Raw genomic sequence first — 18857 nt, 5'->3', positions numbered from 1 at the left:
CTGCCGCCGATCCGCTCCTACTGGTGCTCACAATGGCTCCGGTAGATGGCCTCTCAGGAGCTGCGGGAAATGAAGGTTCAACTGGAGCCTCAGAGATTCCAAGCATACCTCTTCATGAGCCCCAGCCTCTTCAATCCCCTTTGCCTTCTTCGGAATCTATAGAAGGAGCCCGGGTGGACCGGCAAACAGCAGAGGACATTTCCACGAAGTCTTTGTTTGGGCCCTTTCCAATATCAACAGAAACAAGTGATGACGGTCAGCAAGGCGTCACGAGCGTGGATTCAGGGAATATGTCCGCACCAGCTCCTGCCATAACCACAGATCCGATTGAGTACTCCAAGGAGAACGGACAAACGGGCACACAATCCTCACCTTCCCCATTGAATTTCGATCCTCAAGTCCGTGAGCCCTTGAAAACTGTTGATGCAAACAAACCACACACTCCAGATACAACGTTACCGCCTCCTCTTACGAGAGAGAAGACAGCGCCAGCAATTGGTCCTGCAACGGATAAGCCAACGCCTGTTCCCAAAGAATCTGAGATAGAAGGTCCAGTCTTATTCATTACCTTGCTTTTGAGTAGTACTGGAGCAAGGCATCCATACAAGCTTGACGAAAAATACCTGCGAAAGCGCAATGTGACGGTTGAGGGCAACAATCCGATCAACATAAGCCTATATAAGCTGAAGGAACTCATACTGAGAGACTGGCGGGAAGGTAAGGATAAAACTCTGTTGATGATGTGAAGCTCTACAAGGTTGTTCGCTGACTCTGGCTTTCAGAATGGGAGGCCAAGCCATCCAGTCCCGAGTCCATACGCCTGATATCCATGGGCAAGATGCTCAATGACAAGTCGCGATTATCTGGTGGGATACACTTCTCTGGATCTTTGAGCTTTTTATAGTACTGATAAGCGTTGAAGATTCTGGTTTCACCAATGGTCTCACACCCCACATCATCCACATGACCATCAAACCACAAGAGATCGTGGACGAAGAAGACGCCAAGATGAAGTCAGGGGGAAGAGACCGGGATGGCAATGAGAGAAGTCCAGGATGTCGGTGCATCATTCAATGACCGGCATGTTCCTTTCTACATGAATCTATAATTGTAACGTTAAGCTTGAGGCTTGTAGCATGGCGACGCGTGGATGAATCACGGCGGCGTTGAGTACGGTCTCACCATCTGAAGCATTTTCTGGCGTTCATGGATATGTAGCACAAGGCCCTCAAACGGCGGATTGGACGGTTTTCGCTATCTAGGACAGTCATGGTTCCTTACGATGTAATTGTACTTGGGGTTTCTTGCCAAAGAGCTTGCTTGTTCTTTGGAGCTTTTGGGGCAGCACATCTAGCGACTTTGAATTCTGGGTAAAGTAGTCTCTGTGAAATAGTATTTGCTTCCAGTAGCATGATCACGGGAAAAAGCGGCTCGCGCCATTGTGCAAGGGGAGTCGCCTAGGTATTCGATCCAGTAGTTGCCGAACGCCTAGTCCTGTTTGGAGGTAACATGAGATGTATTCTCACAACCTGCTCACCAATCCATTTTCAACTTCGCCTCCATCTCCGAATGGAAATCCGCCCCTTCCCTAGTCTCATCGCCCTTGTAGACATCCTCCCATGTCAGCTCCGCATCCCTCCCCGCGAGAACATCTCCTCCGACCCCAGCGCTTCCCCCCAAACAGGCTGGCCTCCACTCCCCCTCTCTGCAGATCTTCAGCTCCATTCCTCGTCGCACGGGTTCCGCGATGCCGAAGTTGCGGCGGAGCATGTTCATCTTGAGCGAATCTTGTGTTGATTGCCAGGCTGCGAGGCGGGATTCTAGTGGATGTGTGGAGGTACTGGGTTGAGGTTGGGAGGTATTTGTCGAGGAGGCGGTGGGTGTGGGTGTGAGAGAAGAGCGGAGGGTGTCATGAATGCCAGGAGCGGAGGGCGCGCCTCCAGTGGTAGAGCTGGTATTGTTGGTTGAAGTAGCGTGGTTGAAGGGGGGTGCTATACGGAGGGACTAGGGATGAAGAGTTAGTGGGAAGAGTAGGAGGAGCGACTGGGGAAGGGTTGAACTTACCATAATGGAAGGTCTGTCAATCGAGATTGCTGTTGCAAAGAGTCGGCGAAGAGTCGTTATACGTGTTTGTGAGGATGTGTCTTGATGGATCTAAAGTAATAGTCGATTCTCGAAAAGTGTACGCGGCAGGCTACGCGCGCCGCTCCAATACACGCCACAAAGGCTGCTATTTAGAAACGTCATAAGATTATGCAGGGGTATCAAAATACGAAAATTGTATCAACCAGCTTTTCGACTTCTTCGAGATCCAGGCGCTTTCGATGCATTCGCTGGTTTCTCCTTCTCTGCTGCCACCCCTTTCCCGTTTTGGCCTGGCGCGGTAGCTTTTGCCTTCTCCATTTCCTCATTCTCCTTCTTTGCCAACGCTCTCTTTATGGCACCGTCTTTCTCCAGCGCCTCAACCTGCTTTTCGCTGAACGTCCATAATCCCTTTTGAGCATTCTCGTCCCTGATCTCTTTCCTCAAATAGTCCACTTCTTTACATTCTTTCAACAACCTCCCAGCCGACCCTCTCCCCAGTTCCGCCTCCATCGCAGCTCTGAGGAAACCCTGAGCACCTTGCACAGGGGATTTGAGCACAAGCCACCAGAAAGGCCACGTGACTAAGTAAAACAACAACCCCCACAGTGAGCCCATCGTCAGCCAACGCCGCATGCCAGGTGTCCGAGTAAAGCCAGGGTCAACGACGATGACTCGAGCATTATTAGGCTGTTTGTCCGGCCGTTGATATGCATCCAGATGTTTTTGAAAAGCCTGAGCAAAGATCATGCATGCCAGCTTACTGGTCTCGTACTTTCTTCCTGGCGGCAGAGGGTCCCTTGTGTCTTTCAAAGGCTTCAGATCGCCCCCAACATAGCTGGAACATGTTGCAAAGACTATCCTAAAATCTCTATCAGGGGGCTGCGCTCTAATCGCTGGACTCAGTATGCTCAGAAGATGGAAGTTTGCAAGATAATTGATCCCCCAAACAGGATCCAATGCATCTTTTGTCTTCGAAGTGATTCCGAATCTAGGTATCAGACTGTCTGCGCTTAATATGATCATGTCAAGTCTCCTGGGAGGAGCGTTGTCAACCCATTTAGTCGCAAAGACTCGTATTGAGTGCAATGACGAAAGATCCACTTGCTCTGCGTAGATCAACTCGTTGTTGGTTGAGGCGCGCAGATCATCAATGTAGTCCACAAGAAAAGGGTCCGAGGGCATATGATGGGTGAGAAGAATTATCTGGGCGCCGCGAGTCGCAAGATGCTGAACTACGGCTGCACCAATGCCGGATGTGCCACCCTACTCATAATCAGCTACACTCATAAGGGAGAATAAACCTCAACTACCGTAATCATGATCACTTTAGAGTGCATCAAGCGCTCCGAGGTGTTGCTGGCTCCCCCGAAGTAAATCTTCAGGAGCCATATTGAGAACAGCAAGGATAAAGTCTTCAGGATAGGGATCACGAATGGCAATAATGATTCTCCTCCAAATACTGCACTTGCAAGTATATGGATAGGCATCGTCAATGCCAAATGCTGCGGCAGTATAATTGTTCAACGGCATGAAAGGGTAACAATACCGTAATCGTGGTATTTTAATTAGAACCGATCTACTGTACAAGCGTCGTCCCAAGCTCCTCGAACATTAAATTTCCTACAATTGGAAGTCACTATCAGTATGTCGGACAAAGAGGACTGCAGCCCATGGGAGCAGCAAAGAACCTTCGGCGCTGGAGTTAAGAGGAGGAGAATTGATTTCGTGGCCGCAGCAGCAGCTCCCACGCAGGCTATACAACTGGCACGTCGAACCACCCCCTCTATCTCTCCTGGAGACCGGTATCTAAATATTGTCTTCAAAAATGGTGCGTCCACCGAGGACCATGATTCCACTTCCACCGAGGTCTTTAAACCCGGGAGAAGTGCTACACAACTGCAACCTGACCTGAAAGGACCTTTCTGTGAGATCTGCAATCTCCCAATAGATGCCATAGGAGACCCGACATCCACAGTGTCCACGAATCACGAGTCCACTATAGCTCACATGGTCTGCTTGACTCATTCGCATCCACCGTCACATTTGGATCGTAGTCGACAAGGGCTCAAGTACCTCTCATCCTATGGCTGGGATCCGGACAGCAGACAAGGATTGGGCGCAACAGGTAAAGGCGTAAGGGCGCCCATCAAAGCCAAAGTAAAGAACGATACTGTGGGACTAGGCGCGAAGACAAAGGGAAACAAAAAGCCCCCAGGCGCGAAGGTAGAGAGAATGGATGCGAAGCAAGTTCGGAAGATGGATATGGAGGATAGGAGAAAGCGGGAAAGGCTGCGGGAGATGTTTTACAGAAATGACGACGTGGAAAAGTATCTCGGTGGTGGATGATACGGATTGAAGCACTTGCATGCATGTCCGGAGCAGAGCTTTACTTCCAGAGCAATCCCTGGGCCGTCCCATGTCAACACAGCCTGCTTTGAGCTGGTGGATCTCAACGCCCTCAAAGGGTATACTTCCAATCGTACCCGTTGTAATAGGCTGCACGGCTAATTGCTTGAGTCCAAAAGAATTGGCCACCATTGTCAGTGTTAGACGTCAATGACCACAGACCCACAAAATTGAGACCCCAAAAGTTTGACAACAAGCTCATAAGTCTCGAGCTGGAAGTCGAAAATACCTGAGACCTAAGAGATAAATTTGTGGCTTTGTTTTCGTCGCTGAGTGTAGCTACGACAACTTCTAAAATCTGGAAGGCATCTCGTGGACAAAGTGCAAATAGAACAGTAGCTACTGGCATGAAAGCACGGAGTGAACGACTTAGATGTTTCACTACCCAGCTCGCAAGTTATGAGTTGCCTGATATCCAAAGCGCGCCAACTAACCCCAAGTACCACCTCCACCACCACGTCCTTGCCTCTTCTGCGCCGACAATCGCCAATCATCCTCGCCAGCAAATCTATTGTGCAACGGCTGTATCCTTTCCGCCTTCTTTCTTTTTGACAGCCGATCTGTAGCGGCCACCTTGAAGAACGTAGGCGCTGCCTCCACAAGCCATTTTGGTTCAATCGCAGTAGTAAATTGCATATATTCTTTCGTCGTCAAGACCAGGGTATCGAATATAACATGTTCTGATGGTTTCCCAAACATGGCAGAAGAAGGATGTAGATAGACGACGGTGCCTTCGGTGAGCGTCTTGTAGCCTTCCTGTGGGTCTTTCCTTGCGGCGTTTCTGAAGAATCCGGAGCACAAAGCTTGCCGCACCTTCATCGTGTTCCTTCCACATGAAACAATTTGGTGCTTATATCGTTCCATGATGCTCACGAGTTGCTGACGCACGTCTTGGGCACGTCGCATGGAGCGAGCCTGGATGAAATTTTCGAAACACCATGGATTCGAAAATTTACTTCCTTTCCAACCATTGTAGACGTTCAGTAGGGTGAGGTGGTCTCCATGAGCATCATGAAACCTTTGCTTTTTTTGATCTGCTTGCTGTTGCTTCTCCTTTGGGCGGTAGAAGACGGTCTGGACCGAGAGCATAGCAACGATACTCAGAATCTCATCTGAGCATCCAAGATCAGTCGAAAAAATCAGTGTCTTTGCAAGAGCTGGCTCCATAGGAAAATCTGCCATCTTACGGCCAAGGCGCGTCAAGAGACCTTCGTCATCAAGAGCTGAGAGGGCATAGAGCTCTTCGAGGGCTGTTAGCATAGTGTTGGTAGGAGGAGGATCCATGAAGTCGAAGTGGAGTAAGTCGTTGATGCCCATGGCTTTCAGCATAAGGATGGTGTGTGACAGGTTCTGGCGTTGGATTTCGGGTATAGAAGTCGGAAGCATCTCCGACTGAAAAGCTGCCTCTGTGTATAGTCTGAATGCCTTCCCTGGACCTGTACGCCCAGCACGACCAGCTCGCTGTTTAGCTTGTGCCTGGGAGATAGGTGTTACAACAAGCGAATCCATTCCAAGCTTAGGATCGTAAGCGTTCTGCTTGACAAATCCAGGATCAATAACGTAATAAACGCCATCAATCGTGATTGAAGTCTCAGCAATATTGGTCGCAATGACCACTTTTCTGCTGCCAGGTGGTGCAGGTTCGAAAATCTTACTCTGCATCTCGCTAGGTAGAGCGGAGTAAACAGGGAGAATGAGTAGCTCGGGCACGCTTGGACCAAGAGCTTTCATTCTCTCGAATAGAATTTCGCAACTTGTATCTATTTCCTCTTGCCCCGTCAAAAAAAGTAGTATATCGCCTGGAGGCTCTGTCAAATGGATTTGCATGACCGTGACAAGGGCAGCGTCAAGATAGTCTGACTCCGGTTCTCTCGAGTACATCACTTCCACGGGATACGTACGACCTGGAATTGTGAAGATCGGACACTTGTTGAAGTATTCAGAAAACTTGTCGGCATCGAGCGTGGCGGATGTAACAATCACTTTTAGGTCAGGGCGTCTCTTCAACGTTTTCTTCAGCAATCCGAAGAGAACGTCCGTCGAAATGGTTCGCTCATGGGCTTCATCAAGCATAATGACTGAGTATTTTCTGAGGTTAGGATCCACGAGCACCTCTCTTTGAAGCATGCCGTCGGTCATATATTTAATTTTGGTTTCTGGACTGGTGCAGTCTTCGAAACGAATGGTGTACCCAACTTCTTGACCCAACTTGCAGCCAACCTCTTCAGCTACACGCTTCGCAACAGACATTGCAGCGACTCGGCGAGGCTGAGTACACCCGATCATACCATAATTGGCGAAACCACCCTCTGCAAGATACTGTGTCAACTGGGTAGTTTTACCAGATCCAGTGTCGCCCACTACAATCATGAGTTGATTTTCGTTGACAGCATCGAGGAGCTGCTTGCGAAATTTATATACTGGCAAGCTTTCCCTTTGCTGCTTGATTGACATAGAGCTTCTTTTCCCAAGTGACTGGTCTTTGCTTTGGGTCACCCGCTTCCACTCCGGCAAAGTATCAGGGGCCTTGTGTGCTTGCGGGTTTCGGAGGTCGCTGGAGAATTTGCGCTGGTCGGGGGCCATCATTGGATCTTGCCACTGCGCGTTCAGGTCAACTTGTGAGGCTTGCTCAGCAGCTTTGTCCTGTGCTTCTTGCTGTCGTAGATCACGGCGCTCCTTTGCTAGGGATGTACCGGCCATGGCAGCGCGATTCATCGATCCATCTGGTGCTTTGACAACTCTTATAGGGGAAAGCTCTAAAGATTGCTTTGTCTGCCCAGCAAGGAATGGAGGTTCTTCTTCTCGGACTTCAATATCCACGTCTTCCTCCTCCTCAAAATCGCCTTCCCCAGCTAACGTTGCATTATACTCTTCATCGATGTCTGGGTAGTCCAATGCAGAGATGGCGCCTGATGCAATCAATTGTTTGATCTCCCACCTTTCAGGAGACGTCATTCTTTTCTTTTGTCGCATGCGCTTCCCATTCATTTCACCTTCTATAACAGGTACATCTGAAGAGAGACTACCATATCTGTCGTTGCCGTTGGTTTCAGGGCCCTTACCATCGAGCCTTTCCATGTTTGCACCTGATGCTAGTCTCTTCTGAGGTACTAGATCGCGACCTGTGACTTGATCTACTTCTTTCATTGATAGTCCGATTCGAGACCCTTTAGGTCCAGGCTCGATACTCACGACCTTCACCTTAACAGACTGACCTTGAGAAACAAGATCTGAAGGGTCGTTCACTCGGGCTCCTTCCTGCATTGCAGAGACATGCACCAATCCATCAGCTTTCCCTTTCACGCCCTGCAAGCTCACGAATGCTCCAAAAGGCTTGATACCGCTGACTGTACCGTTGTATACCTTGAAGATTTTAGGTGCATCATCGATCTCGGGAGTGGGTGGACGCTTGAAGAAGTCGTCTTCATCATATCTGTGTCCCTTTTTACGACCTCCTCGACCGGTGCGATACTCATTGTCGTTAGTGCGATTTTCGTTCGCATGAGCGGAGTATTCCTTGTCGTAGTTGTGGCCACTATTCCTTCGATGTCTGCTATGCTTTTCTCGGCTATAAGACCTTGATCGAGACCAAAATCTGTCCCTTTCCCTTCTGCTCCGGTCGCCGTCGATGTCATCTGGACTCCGGTTTCTTTTCCTATTGCTATTGTCTGCACCATTTGACAGCTTTGTGCCTTTCCCAGCCAGGCCTTCAAGCATCGCGAAGGTATCATCGAGGGCGCCAGTCAGTGGTCCATCCTTGGCTTCCGACTCATCCTCCCACTGCTGTTCTCTATCCGGCACAGCTAATCCTTTAAATATTCTAGTCTTCTTCTCCATGTCATCAACATTCTGACCGTCTCCGTTGACCCGTATTCCCGTAGAATGTCCAATTGCTTTCCCCTTGTGTTTGGGATGCATGGTGAGTATGAGCCGATCTACACTCTCGATCAGACTCGGAGGAAAGTCTGCTCCCATCTCCTCCATCTTGGCTTTGAATTTGGGCAATGATTGACATTGTGAATGCTGTGCGATCACAAATTCAGCTAAAGTCTTGTCGTTGATGCCTAAATGATTCTGGAGCTCGGATGTCACTTTCGATACCAACGAGAGCAGTTCCAGAGAGGCAAGGTCGTCCATGACTACAGAGTTTCCAACGACCGTCCGCTTTGAAGAATCGAGAGGGAGAAATTCACTATTAAGTTATGAGTACTGTATGCTTGTTAAATCTGATTGATTGATTGCGGCAACTAATCGCGCGTTTCAAGCGCTAGTGGCACGGACTGACATGCCTTACAATCGCTCAGAATGGCGAATCCCAGATTCCCAGAACACTCAACTTGATTTCACGATCATATGTAATGTAATATACATTAGGCAAGAGGAACGCGTTACTTCAAGCCGGATGTAAGGTGATAGATTCATCCTTCATATGCTACGCCAAGTGATTTGGGAAACAAGTGTACCTCATGATGGCGAGGACTTAATTACATCTACGCGAGACTAACGAGTGGTTTGATTGATAGGCGATTGTTTTCTGGTAGTTATTCACTGTTGTGCTCTAAATGAACGCCTTTCCGCTTCGACCCATCCTCGCAAAAGCTCATAGAAGTACATAACGCTGATGCTGACGCTTCGATTCAGACTGTAGGGTATCCTCCGTCAACCTTATGGTCGTATGCTCAGTCAATCCTTGTGTTCTCGTATGTAAATTCCGTGTTTCAAATAGACACAGCCCAAGATACGCACTATGAGCTGGGGCCTCATCTATTCTCAAGGCGAAGCGACACTTTGAATATCCCCAGATGCAACTTCCATGTTCCGCAATCTTTCTTCAAGTCGAGCGTCCTTCTGTTGGGAACTTTGCTCCTGATCAGATGCGCCCTCGGGTAGGAACGGAGCATCTGGCAACTTCATCTGAACGCTAGAGTCGTCAGACTCAGCAACTGGTTCATTAAGCTTGCTGATCTGACGTAAGGCCTCCTCCCTCATTTTCTTGATACTCTCTCTTATGGCAGGACTAGACGAGTATTCCGCCAGCATCTTATCGATTCTCTCCTCTACGAGTCTCTTGACATGAAAGGCCATCGCTTGATTGATGAACACTCCAGCAAACCGGTAGCTTAGCCATAGGTAGAGGATCAAGGCCTTGTGTAGAGATTCCAACCGTTCCATGTAGGCTCTGTCAGGTCTGATGTCTTCATCCAATATGTCCAAAGGTATTTCGAGTATATCAAGTAGAGCTCCACTGGAATTATCTCCAACGCATCTAGCGAAGGCTGCAAGAATAGCGGGCATGCCTGTATTCTTGACTGTGGCAGGAGCAGCGCAAAATACAATGCGGTCGTGGATGCTCAGGTTTTGGACAGGCTGAATAGTGTCTGCAATAGCGATTTGGTCCTTCAGAACGCACAAGTGATACCTTGGATGTCTGAGTGAGAGCTCGTGGAGCCGTAGCAAGATGTAACTGAAGCTTGTCGATGGAGAAAAATAGGTTGCAAATTTTAGAAGAACGCTCGTTGGAGGAAAGATACCTGCACTCATGATGGGGTCCAACTCCTCTTGCATGGCTTTACGGAGAATCGGAAGATCTGCTTCTTCGAGAGTGGTAACTAGTCCTAGGTTTGGTGCTGGCATACTCCACGACATCTTTGGATTTTCTATGTCTTCAAGCGAATTTCCGGCCGGGCCTTCTGCTTGTGCTGCCGTGCGGTAGCGACCTGCACGGCCAGCAATTTGCTTAATATGGGCAGCTTCGATAACCGCGAAATGGGATCCGTTGAACTTGGACACAGACTCGAATATTACGCGCTTGATAGCCCTGCACACCGTGTCAATTTTGGAAGACGGAAATGAATAGCAGATCTTACAAATTCAACCCCATGCCAATAGCGTCACTAGCCACCAGAATATCATATTCATTGTCGGGATCGTTGAAAAGTTTGGCCTGTTGTGCTCTTATTTCTGGAGGCAAGCTCCCGTAGACAACAGCTACTCGCTTTTGGGTCACGTTTTCAATCTCTTTCTTCATCGCATGTATTCCAACGCGCGAGAATACCACCACACAGTCTCCTTTCCTGAGGTCACTCAGCCGGCGCCGTAGGCTTGTCGACATTGTTTTAAGTGGGCTTAGTCGTTTGTACGTGTGAATCTCGATTTCGTCTCCCATCGATGCTGCAAGCTCCTTGATCAGAGGCACACTTCGCTCCTCACCACACAGATGGATCTCTTTCGCTTTGAGACCAAGAAGTGCTTGCGTCCAGGCCCATCCTCGCTCCTTGTGACCTATCATCTGAATCTCATCAACGACTGCTACATCGACATCTGTATTCAGAGGCACCATCTCGACAGTACAGCTTTTCATTTGTGCTCCATCACCCCCTTGCACGACTTTTTCGTCGCCAGTGATGAGATCACAGAGTTTTCCTTTCGCGTTCAGCCTGGTATAGACTTCATGGGCCAGGAGCCGCAAAGGTCCTGCGTATATCCCGGTGTCCGCCTGCTCGAGTCGTTTCAAAGCATGGTAGGTTTTGCCGGAGTTTGTGGGTCCGACGTGCAGAACTATCTTCCTTTGGACTACCCGCGTTGCTGGATACCATTCCACTGGATAACGTAGATCGGCAAGCTTTTCCTGATTCTCGATATCAACCTTCGAGAACTTCTGACTTGCTAGGAGGCCATGATAGGAGTATTTGAGCTGAGTGTCCACTCCTGACTCTCCATTGGACATGAAAGCTTGTCGCAGAGATCTAAGAAGCGACACAGGTCTTGACTGTTCTGAAGGTTGCCATTCCGATTGTGAAGGAAGTTGAACATCTTGGGTTTCCAGGGCTGTCCAAATAGACCTCCGCGGTAAGATATCTATAAGATTCCTGGCAAAAGTTACAAATCCTGCATCAGTAGATTTCGCGACTAGAATCTGGAGTCGAGTAATAAGCCATGGTATAAAAGTCTCTGTCTTGAGGAGTTTAGATCTCGTGGCAGCATCCGCAAATTTGATGTCCGGCTGCCGAGTCAAGATCCTAAGGCGACCCTTTATGAGTGGCTCCCTGATTGTCCATTTCTCGTCCGTAGCTTTCACAGACCTGCACCGTGTGCTAATGGTGGGGCGTCTCGCCGTCCAGGCACGGGGGAGCAGACGTGAAGTCAAGGCTCGATCAGCTGGTAGCATTCCCCACTAGGGGTCACTATGATCGAGCGTTGGTTGATACTACGTTTGTAGTGTATTTCATGAAGCTATCGCGAAATTCGAGGCATCGTTGGTGTATACATTCAGCCTCTTCGCCCAGGACAGAATTCAGATTTGCATACCGGTATCGACCCCAACTAGCGGCGCCAAACGCGGATATTATACACCCCCCAACGATTGCCCGCTCGCCTTGCGGCCCAGGTATGCTTCAATTCGGATGCTGGAATCTAGCCATTTGAGTCCGGTACCACATTGGAAGCTTCCAGGTATGTTTCCAAACACTGGACTAGAAGTTTAAAGATCGCCGCCGTGGGTTGAGTACTCAAGGCATCGTTGCCTCCAACTCCGCAGCAGAATCTAGTCGTACCGAAACCATGGGAACCTCTGCAATCGCGGTACAGCAAGAAAGTAAGACTAGACTTACACTCCTCAACGTTTCGTTTCTAATGTCATAGTCATTCTCGATGCCGTGAGGTCTACAGCTCGAGGAGAAGTAAGCCGTCCCCGTTTGCGAACCAAGCACCATCAGGCTCAAACCTTCGTCTTTGCAGTGGAAAGTTGTAGTCTTGGACGCTGGAAGCAAGCGGCTTGTCGATGGCGTCGTCAAGGAAGACGACATTCTAAAGGAAAACGTCACGAGTACGTTACGAAGGAAGGATGCCAGAAGGTAGAGCGGGACTGAACAAGATATAGATATAGAACAAATCGAGGATAAAAGACCTATGAATCAGGAAATGGATGCGGTGTACATTCTCTCGCCCCAACCTCATATTGTGGATTGCTTGATGGCAGACCTCGAGCGTCGCCGATACCGCAGGTCATATATAGTCTGGACATCATGTAAGAATTCAGAGGTCGAGGATACGCTCGCAAGCTTCGTGCAAGCCGGTCAGTCCTGACAATGACTTTGTGCAGTGCTTCCTCCTGAACAGCGTCTCCGCCTGGATCAGTCCGCATTGGCAAGGGAACAGATAGTCCTGCTAAGAGTTTTGAACGTCGACTTCTATCCTCGGGAGTCACATCTTATAACGTTCCGAGATCCGTGGAGCTTTCCAACCCTTTTTCATCCTGCCTGCAACCAGCTTGTCCGAAAGCACATGGATGAGTTGGCGCAAAAGGTACGTTCTTCAATGCAGTACTAGTCTTTCAAAGGACTCCCGCGAAGCGCTGACGTTATTTCAAGATAGTGTCAATATGCGTATCGCTTGGAGAGTACCCAACCATACGGTATTACAGTCCACGAAATCCTGCGCACGAAGCTAGTGTTCTCTGTTCGCATCTTGCTCGCTTCGTTCAGCTTGAGTTAGATCAATACGCGAAATTTCACGAAGACTTTCCACCCCCTTCACCTCGACCTCGAGGTGCTCTTATTATCACTGACAGGTCTATGGATTTATTTGCTCCAGTAGTCCATGAGTTTACCTACCAGGCTATGGTACATGATCTTCTACCTTTAGTGGAGGGAGACAAGGTCTACTATAAAACGGCTCTAACCCAAACTGAAACGAGCGGGAACATCAAAGATGTAGAGATCGGTGAAACAGACAGCATATGGGTCAAGAACCGTCATCTACACATGAAAGATCTTTTGGAGAAGCTAGCCTCTGAGTTCCAGGCCTTCAAGGCAAAGAACCCACAGTTTGCAGAAAGGTTCGTTAATCCCGTTGGACAAAGAAGCGTGCAAAGCAAGCCCCTAACTCAAGCCCCTATCTCAGTGACAACCCTAGCAGCCTAAACAACATCAAAGACATGCTAGCAGGACTGCCGCAGTTCCAAGAAGGCAAGGAAGCCTTTTCACTGCATCTGAACATGGCGTCAGATGCTATGAACGTTTTTCAAAAGCGCCGGTTAGCAGATATCGCTTCGGTAGAACAGGTAACTCCGCAATATGCTGAGCCACCCTTGAACCAAACTGACCCAAGCAGTCACTTGCGACTGGATTAGACGAAGATTATAAGAAGCCGAAGAACCTTGCCGACCAGGTTGTCAGGCTACTCGACGATAATGATATTACTTTCCCAGACCGTCTACGGCTGATCATACAATACCTACTTTACCGAGAGGGTCTTTTGCCCTCTGACACGCAGAAACTGCTTGCGCACGCTCAGTTGCCTGCCCAAGATGGCGAAGTAATCCATAATCTTGATCTACTTGGTGCACATGTTTCAAGATCGATGAAGGACACACGGCCGGTAGCTCAATCTCCTTTTGGTAGGAAACAGACGCCGCAAAGTCCGAGCGAGGAGGAATCTGGACTCTCAAGATATGACCCCGCTATCAAGCCGATGCTCGAGGAACACATACGGGGAACGCTTGACCAAAATACCTTTCCCTTCACAAAGCCTCATCTCGACGCAGCCGAAGGACTACTGGGCCAAGAGAACGTTTCTCAAGCATCACTGCGAAGTGCAAAACCAACTTGGGCACGAACTCGACCATCTGCATTAGAGCCCAGGCAGCGCATCATTGTCTTTATGGCGGGCGGTGCAACCTACTCTGAGTCGCGGGCATGCTATGAAGTGTCCCAATTATCCAACAAAGATGTCTTTCTGGCCACTTCTCATATGTTGACCCCGAGTCTCTATCTCAGACAAGTCGGAGACTTGAGCGTTGATAAACGGCGGCTCGATCTTCCAGCAGAACGACCAAAGCCCCAGGCACCTGCTCATCTGTTTGAGAGAGAGCCACCGACTGCACCACAGGCTTATGCAAAGCAGCAACCCACAAATTCTCAACAACCTCAACCCCCAGTGGCTAGTATGGGTGCGATGAGTCTTGGTTCCAATCCCGCGAACGCAAACATCTCTTCGAACGGCGCGCTCAAGGGTCATCGTTTGTCTCCGGCACCTTCAAATGCAGTCCAATCTGCCAACAGTAGATTGACTAAGAAGGAGAAAGACAAGGACTCGGAGAAGAAAAAGAAGCACCACTTCTTTGGCTCGAAGAAGTAAATGGTTCTACTGCATCGCATAAGTCTTGTGCATTTTAGCGACGTGGGGAGCACTGACTTTGAACGGCGTCTTGGGATCCAGTATATCCATTTCAGGAGTTATTTCCCATAAGATACCATTGGGGCGCGAGCTAGCTTGATAGCCCGCCAGGAATGTGAATGGAGACATGCTTTTGCAACGGAGATTGATTTGATCTGATGATGTGCTACTACTCACGTCCTCGTGTTTGCATCATCCATGAAGAACTCTTTACATTATTGCTAAAGTGATTCGACATGCCTGCGCTATCACTCGTCTCTACAAGTGAATCTGTTCCATTCAAGAATCTCCTCTTTCGCAACTTCATCCATCTTTGATTTCATCCATTGAGAAGTTTATCTGTTCCAACATTCCCTCTCAGTCTCGTGGGATATTCGAATCTCTCGCCCTACCAAATCCTCTCTTCCTTATACATCATTCGTTTCTATGTGATGACCCCCCTTTTGTAGTTGTACACACATACGAAACGATCATCAACGCTGTCCGATGCTGCTCCGCCTCAGACAACAAGCAATGTCTTATGAGCTGACGAAGCCTGACAAGAGAACTACATCTCAGCTAGGATCTTCCTTGTCCTTTCGACGACCCTAAACCTCTTCACCTCCCAGACTTCCTCCTCACCTACACATCTATCAATCCTCTTTTGGCATCGACCCTTATATGAAAACATACATTGATACACCACAGACCTCAACGCGATAGTCGAGTCTTTCAAGACTCGTAATGTGAAGAGATGTAATCCCACCACGAGAATGATTTGTGGCAGCAGACGAGCCCAGTTCGACGGCCTGTTCCCAAACCAGAACTTTCAGGACCCAGTCTTGCTGAATCTGTGGCGGGGCCACGAGACGATTCGAGTACTTCCTATCAGACCTTGATCTGGGGCAACCGCCCCAAGATCCAAATCATTGCTGGCCAGCATCGGAAGCTGGCTCTGAAGATTCACGAGCCAACCAACTTTACATGGCTGGCCAACGTCTACGACCTGGACGCCCATGCCGCCGACCACATTGATTGAACTTGGAGGTAACGCCACCACGGTCGCACACGCGGCGAGCATGGGCGAGGTGTTTCGAGACATCGCAGCCATTGCGCCACACATCGCCTCATCAGACACTGTCATCGTTCGACCCTATCTCACTCCGCAATGCGCACCGACTCTGGAGGAGTATCTCGGCGCATGTAGGTCAGTTACTTTTTCTGAGTTATTTCTGAGTTCTACCTGATTCGTGCAGTCCTGAAAGAGACATGCTAATTCCGAAACGATACAGACATGGAGACAAGGCTAAGCTACAGAAGACCTTCATGAACGCACTTACCGTGTGCTCACAGCAAAAGTCGATTGATAAGCTCATCATTGATCTGGCAAGTCCGCTGAGGGGAGAGCTCTCAAGATTTGTAAAGTCAGGAGCAGGAATAAAGTTGTTCTCACAGGATGGAATGCGCGATATGTATGAGACCCAATGTTTAACTTCTGGAACAGCTGGCTGAGAAGACAAAACCGATTCATCAAGAGGATCATGGGTCAGGTGCGCATTAGGCATTCGGACATAAATCATATGAACAAGCTCACGGCCCTAGGTTCAGGAAACCAGGAGAATATCGCGAATCTGTTCTGAACGCTCACGGGAGCCGAGACAAGCGAGTCGCCATTTCCAGGATGGCTTCGGTCAATGGACGTGCTCACCATGATCTCTGATCGCGACTACCACAAGATCTACGACAAAGTCGTACAGGATCAGAATCCGAGGTCTATGTTGTTGAGTAGACATGCGCACCATCCTCTAGACTGATTACTTCGGTCCACGTAGTTGTTGAGACGACACAGCTGTCTCGGACAACTTGATCAATTTGGTGGCCCAGACTGTATTCGACCATGTCGAATGCTTTTTCCCCAAAACAACAAAGACCTTGACAACTATCCCACCGTAACGATCAAAGGCAAGGGCGACAAAGAAGACACCATATCGGAGGAGGACTGTATGAAGCGATTCAAAGTCCACTTTTACTGGTTCCATGCCAAAATTGTGGCACGCTACGTCAATCACAACCTTGTCCCAGACTTCATGCACCCATTCAACAACCCCAATTATCACTGCTTCCGAGGCGAAAGCACTTCAATCGCCGTCGATCTCATGGACGGTAGAACATCCTTTGGGCACCATTCAGAGATAGCGCTCAATCCTCTGCTGTCCGGGAAAGAAGGCAATATCCTACATCTACAGATCACCGCCGATTTGAGAAAGTCCGTGGTCCTGCGCATTAATGCTCACCTCCACCAGAAGGTCAAACAAGAAAGAGTACACCTAGAGCTCCGCGAAGCTGTCCAGGAGCGTATCATTCATGATCAGATCAAATTCGCCCAGTCATCATGGCGCAGATTCTTGAAGCATGCATGGCACTTGAGTTTTACTTCGCCATTGATGCGCACGATCCAAGGCTCGATACAAACTCCTTACCACCGTCGTCACTACTGATGTTCCCTCTCTCGGCATTCTTGTAAGTAGCAACTCGGCTAACAAGACTATGGGCAATGGAAGCAATTCCTGGGTAATCGTCACCTGGTGTGTCTTCGGTTAGGCCGAACACATCTGCGTAGACAATCATCAACTCTCCATAGTCACGAACACCGAACCTCCTCAGCAGGAACTTCTGGTAATGAGGAGAAAGACCCTCGAAGGTCACACTGTTCCCCATTCGCTCATACAGCAGCATGTCGATGGCGAGATCTCCGATCCTCACCTTCTCTGGCCTCACTCGGTCTTGGTAGAAATTGGGAAAGTTCTCCACGCAATTCGGCTTGGCGGCAGCAGTACAGTAGCGGTGTTGAAGGATTGCCGTCGAAGGGCGCCAATCTCTGCAAAAGGTTTCTGGATGTTTGGCGAACACAACGATTCGCTCAAGTCCACCTGAACACTGGACCAAATTCCTGTCGATCCGAAAATCCCCTGCGAACAGAAGACACAATGAAACGTCCGAATACTCGGGGCCCCACAACAGTAGAGAAATGTCTCGACCCTTAGTCCGGACTAATACTCGCACTTTGCCAGCAGTCCCGTAGATGATTTCGAGTTTGCACTTGATATTCTGAGCCAGCTCCTCTGACCATGCAAGATATTCCTTCTCGGTTCGGGTAGAATATTTTTCAAAGCCACATTTGTCCTCGCGCTGACAAAACTCATCGAACATGAGCGAGTTATCGGAATTAAATCCTGGACCGTTGATCTATCTCATCGACGGATTTGTCAGGTCCTCTACCGTGCAGCCTTCCTTGTAGAGGTCCATGGATTCCCTCGACGGGCGATGAGTTCTTTGGGCGATACCAGCGGAGGGGAGTCCAGCTGGGCGTAAGAGCCCATGAGAGGCCTCTCACCACCCCAGGTAGCCATCTCTCGGATTGCAAACCCTGAGAAAGCACATTCCAGGTCCCAGGGTTCGTCGTCTGCTCTTGGCCGCTTAGGCGCTATGACAGCTGTGCGGAAGGGCTCTATTTATGCATGAGGAATTTGTTCAACGAAAATAGGTGAGCGTGCGGACTTACCGTCATTGTACTCAATGAGGTTGCTGTCAGTGTCTTCGATAGCTTCTTCTCCTATGGAGGCAAATGTCTGGGTCTCACTCGTTTCGAAATGATGGAGATCCGCTTTAATTTGACAGAGGCGCTCGAGGCGTTCACTCATGAGGAAGTCCTCAGGCGGTGGGAAGTCTAGATTGCCAGAGAGACGGTACCTCATTTTGACTATGTACTTGTTGATACTGGAATGGAAGTGGACGAGGTCACGTTGGAGAAAAGATGCTGTGGTGATGATTTGGTACATCGAGATGAGCTCAATGAATGGGTTGTGAACTTTCAACTCCAAGGGACGAGGAGAAAGTAGCAGGGTCTCCGAAGCCTGTTCACTAACACTCGAACGCAGGCGTTACCGCTTTCAAACACTTGAAGTAGCTTCAAAGATGGGTTGGGCGTTTCATTTTCCACGGTTGAGTCGAATGTTTACTTCAAGCTCTTGGAGGGGCAGGTGGCTCTTTCCTTCAGGATGAGGTCTGTTGAGGTCCTTCACTGATCGGGTAAGGGCAGGGTTCATAACCTCACTCACGACTACGGAAAACATATCCGCTTTCCGTCTTCAAGAGTACCTAGGTACTTTACCTGTTTAGCATGCAGTTCCACCGGCCTCTCTCATTGAAAT

The 18857-nt window shown here is 49.1% G+C and overlaps 10 protein-coding genes across 10 annotated transcripts; 5 read left to right on the top strand and 5 right to left on the bottom strand.

Moving 5' to 3' along the window:
• Positions 1 to 32: 32 nt before the first annotated feature.
• On the top strand, positions 33 to 1077 carry HO173_010878 (uncharacterized protein; the record flags this gene model as incomplete). The annotated part of the gene is made up of 3 exons (XM_037312763.1): positions 33 to 717; positions 783 to 866; positions 923 to 1077. The coding sequence occupies 3 exons, from the start codon at positions 33 to 35 to the stop codon at positions 1075 to 1077; spliced, it is 924 nt and encodes a 307-aa protein (XP_037160403.1).
• A 456-nt stretch (positions 1078 to 1533) lies between these two features.
• On the bottom strand, positions 1534 to 2067 carry HO173_010877 (uncharacterized protein; the record flags this gene model as incomplete). Its single annotated transcript, XM_037312762.1, has 2 exons — positions 1534 to 2004; positions 2065 to 2067. 2 exons carry the CDS (start codon positions 2065 to 2067, stop codon positions 1534 to 1536), a joined length of 474 nt encoding a protein of 157 aa, XP_037160402.1.
• A 216-nt stretch (positions 2068 to 2283) lies between these two features.
• Positions 2284 to 3572, bottom strand: HO173_010876 (uncharacterized protein; the record flags this gene model as incomplete). The annotated part of the gene is made up of 2 exons (XM_037312761.1): positions 2284 to 3348; positions 3396 to 3572. 2 exons carry the CDS (start codon positions 3570 to 3572, stop codon positions 2284 to 2286), a joined length of 1242 nt encoding a protein of 413 aa, XP_037160401.1.
• A 157-nt stretch (positions 3573 to 3729) lies between these two features.
• Positions 3730 to 4431, top strand: HO173_010875 (uncharacterized protein; the record flags this gene model as incomplete). Its single annotated transcript, XM_037312760.1, has 1 exon — positions 3730 to 4431. The coding sequence occupies one exon, from the start codon at positions 3730 to 3732 to the stop codon at positions 4429 to 4431; it is 702 nt and encodes a 233-aa protein (XP_037160400.1).
• A 489-nt stretch (positions 4432 to 4920) lies between these two features.
• HO173_010874 (uncharacterized protein) lies at positions 4921 to 8628 on the bottom strand (the record flags this gene model as incomplete). The annotated part of the gene is made up of 1 exon (XM_037312759.1): positions 4921 to 8628. The coding sequence occupies one exon, from the start codon at positions 8626 to 8628 to the stop codon at positions 4921 to 4923; it is 3708 nt and encodes a 1235-aa protein (XP_037160399.1).
• Positions 8629 to 9261: 633 nt separating this feature from the next.
• HO173_010873 (uncharacterized protein) lies at positions 9262 to 11659 on the bottom strand (the record flags this gene model as incomplete). Its single annotated transcript, XM_037312758.1, has 2 exons — positions 9262 to 10309; positions 10359 to 11659. The coding sequence occupies 2 exons, from the start codon at positions 11657 to 11659 to the stop codon at positions 9262 to 9264; spliced, it is 2349 nt and encodes a 782-aa protein (XP_037160398.1).
• Positions 11660 to 12051: 392 nt separating this feature from the next.
• On the top strand, positions 12052 to 14628 carry HO173_010872 (uncharacterized protein; the record flags this gene model as incomplete). The annotated part of the gene is made up of 8 exons (XM_037312757.1): positions 12052 to 12085; positions 12133 to 12170; positions 12229 to 12316; positions 12371 to 12517; positions 12593 to 12795; positions 12861 to 13327; positions 13393 to 13552; positions 13603 to 14628. The coding sequence occupies 8 exons, from the start codon at positions 12052 to 12054 to the stop codon at positions 14626 to 14628; spliced, it is 2163 nt and encodes a 720-aa protein (XP_037160397.1).
• Positions 14629 to 15725: 1097 nt separating this feature from the next.
• Positions 15726 to 16286, top strand: HO173_010871 (uncharacterized protein; the record flags this gene model as incomplete). Its single annotated transcript, XM_037312756.1, has 3 exons — positions 15726 to 15853; positions 15939 to 16088; positions 16151 to 16286. 3 exons carry the CDS (start codon positions 15726 to 15728, stop codon positions 16284 to 16286), a joined length of 414 nt encoding a protein of 137 aa, XP_037160396.1.
• A 69-nt stretch (positions 16287 to 16355) lies between these two features.
• HO173_010870 (uncharacterized protein) lies at positions 16356 to 16977 on the top strand (the record flags this gene model as incomplete). The annotated part of the gene is made up of 3 exons (XM_037312755.1): positions 16356 to 16397; positions 16479 to 16912; positions 16950 to 16977. 3 exons carry the CDS (start codon positions 16356 to 16358, stop codon positions 16975 to 16977), a joined length of 504 nt encoding a protein of 167 aa, XP_037160395.1.
• A 99-nt stretch (positions 16978 to 17076) lies between these two features.
• On the bottom strand, positions 17077 to 18401 carry HO173_010869 (uncharacterized protein; the record flags this gene model as incomplete). Its single annotated transcript, XM_037312754.1, has 3 exons — positions 17077 to 17892; positions 17991 to 18154; positions 18209 to 18401. 3 exons carry the CDS (start codon positions 18399 to 18401, stop codon positions 17077 to 17079), a joined length of 1173 nt encoding a protein of 390 aa, XP_037160394.1.
• Positions 18402 to 18857: the final 456 nt, after the last annotated feature.

This window comes from Letharia columbiana, assembly GCF_014066305.1.
Source record: "Letharia columbiana isolate WasteWater2 chromosome Unknown Sc0000053_s0, whole genome shotgun sequence".
NCBI lineage: Eukaryota > Fungi > Ascomycota > Lecanoromycetes > Lecanorales > Parmeliaceae > Letharia > Letharia columbiana.
Note: the sequence above shows the minus strand (reverse complement) of the source record. Positions and strands in the feature narration are given on the sequence as shown.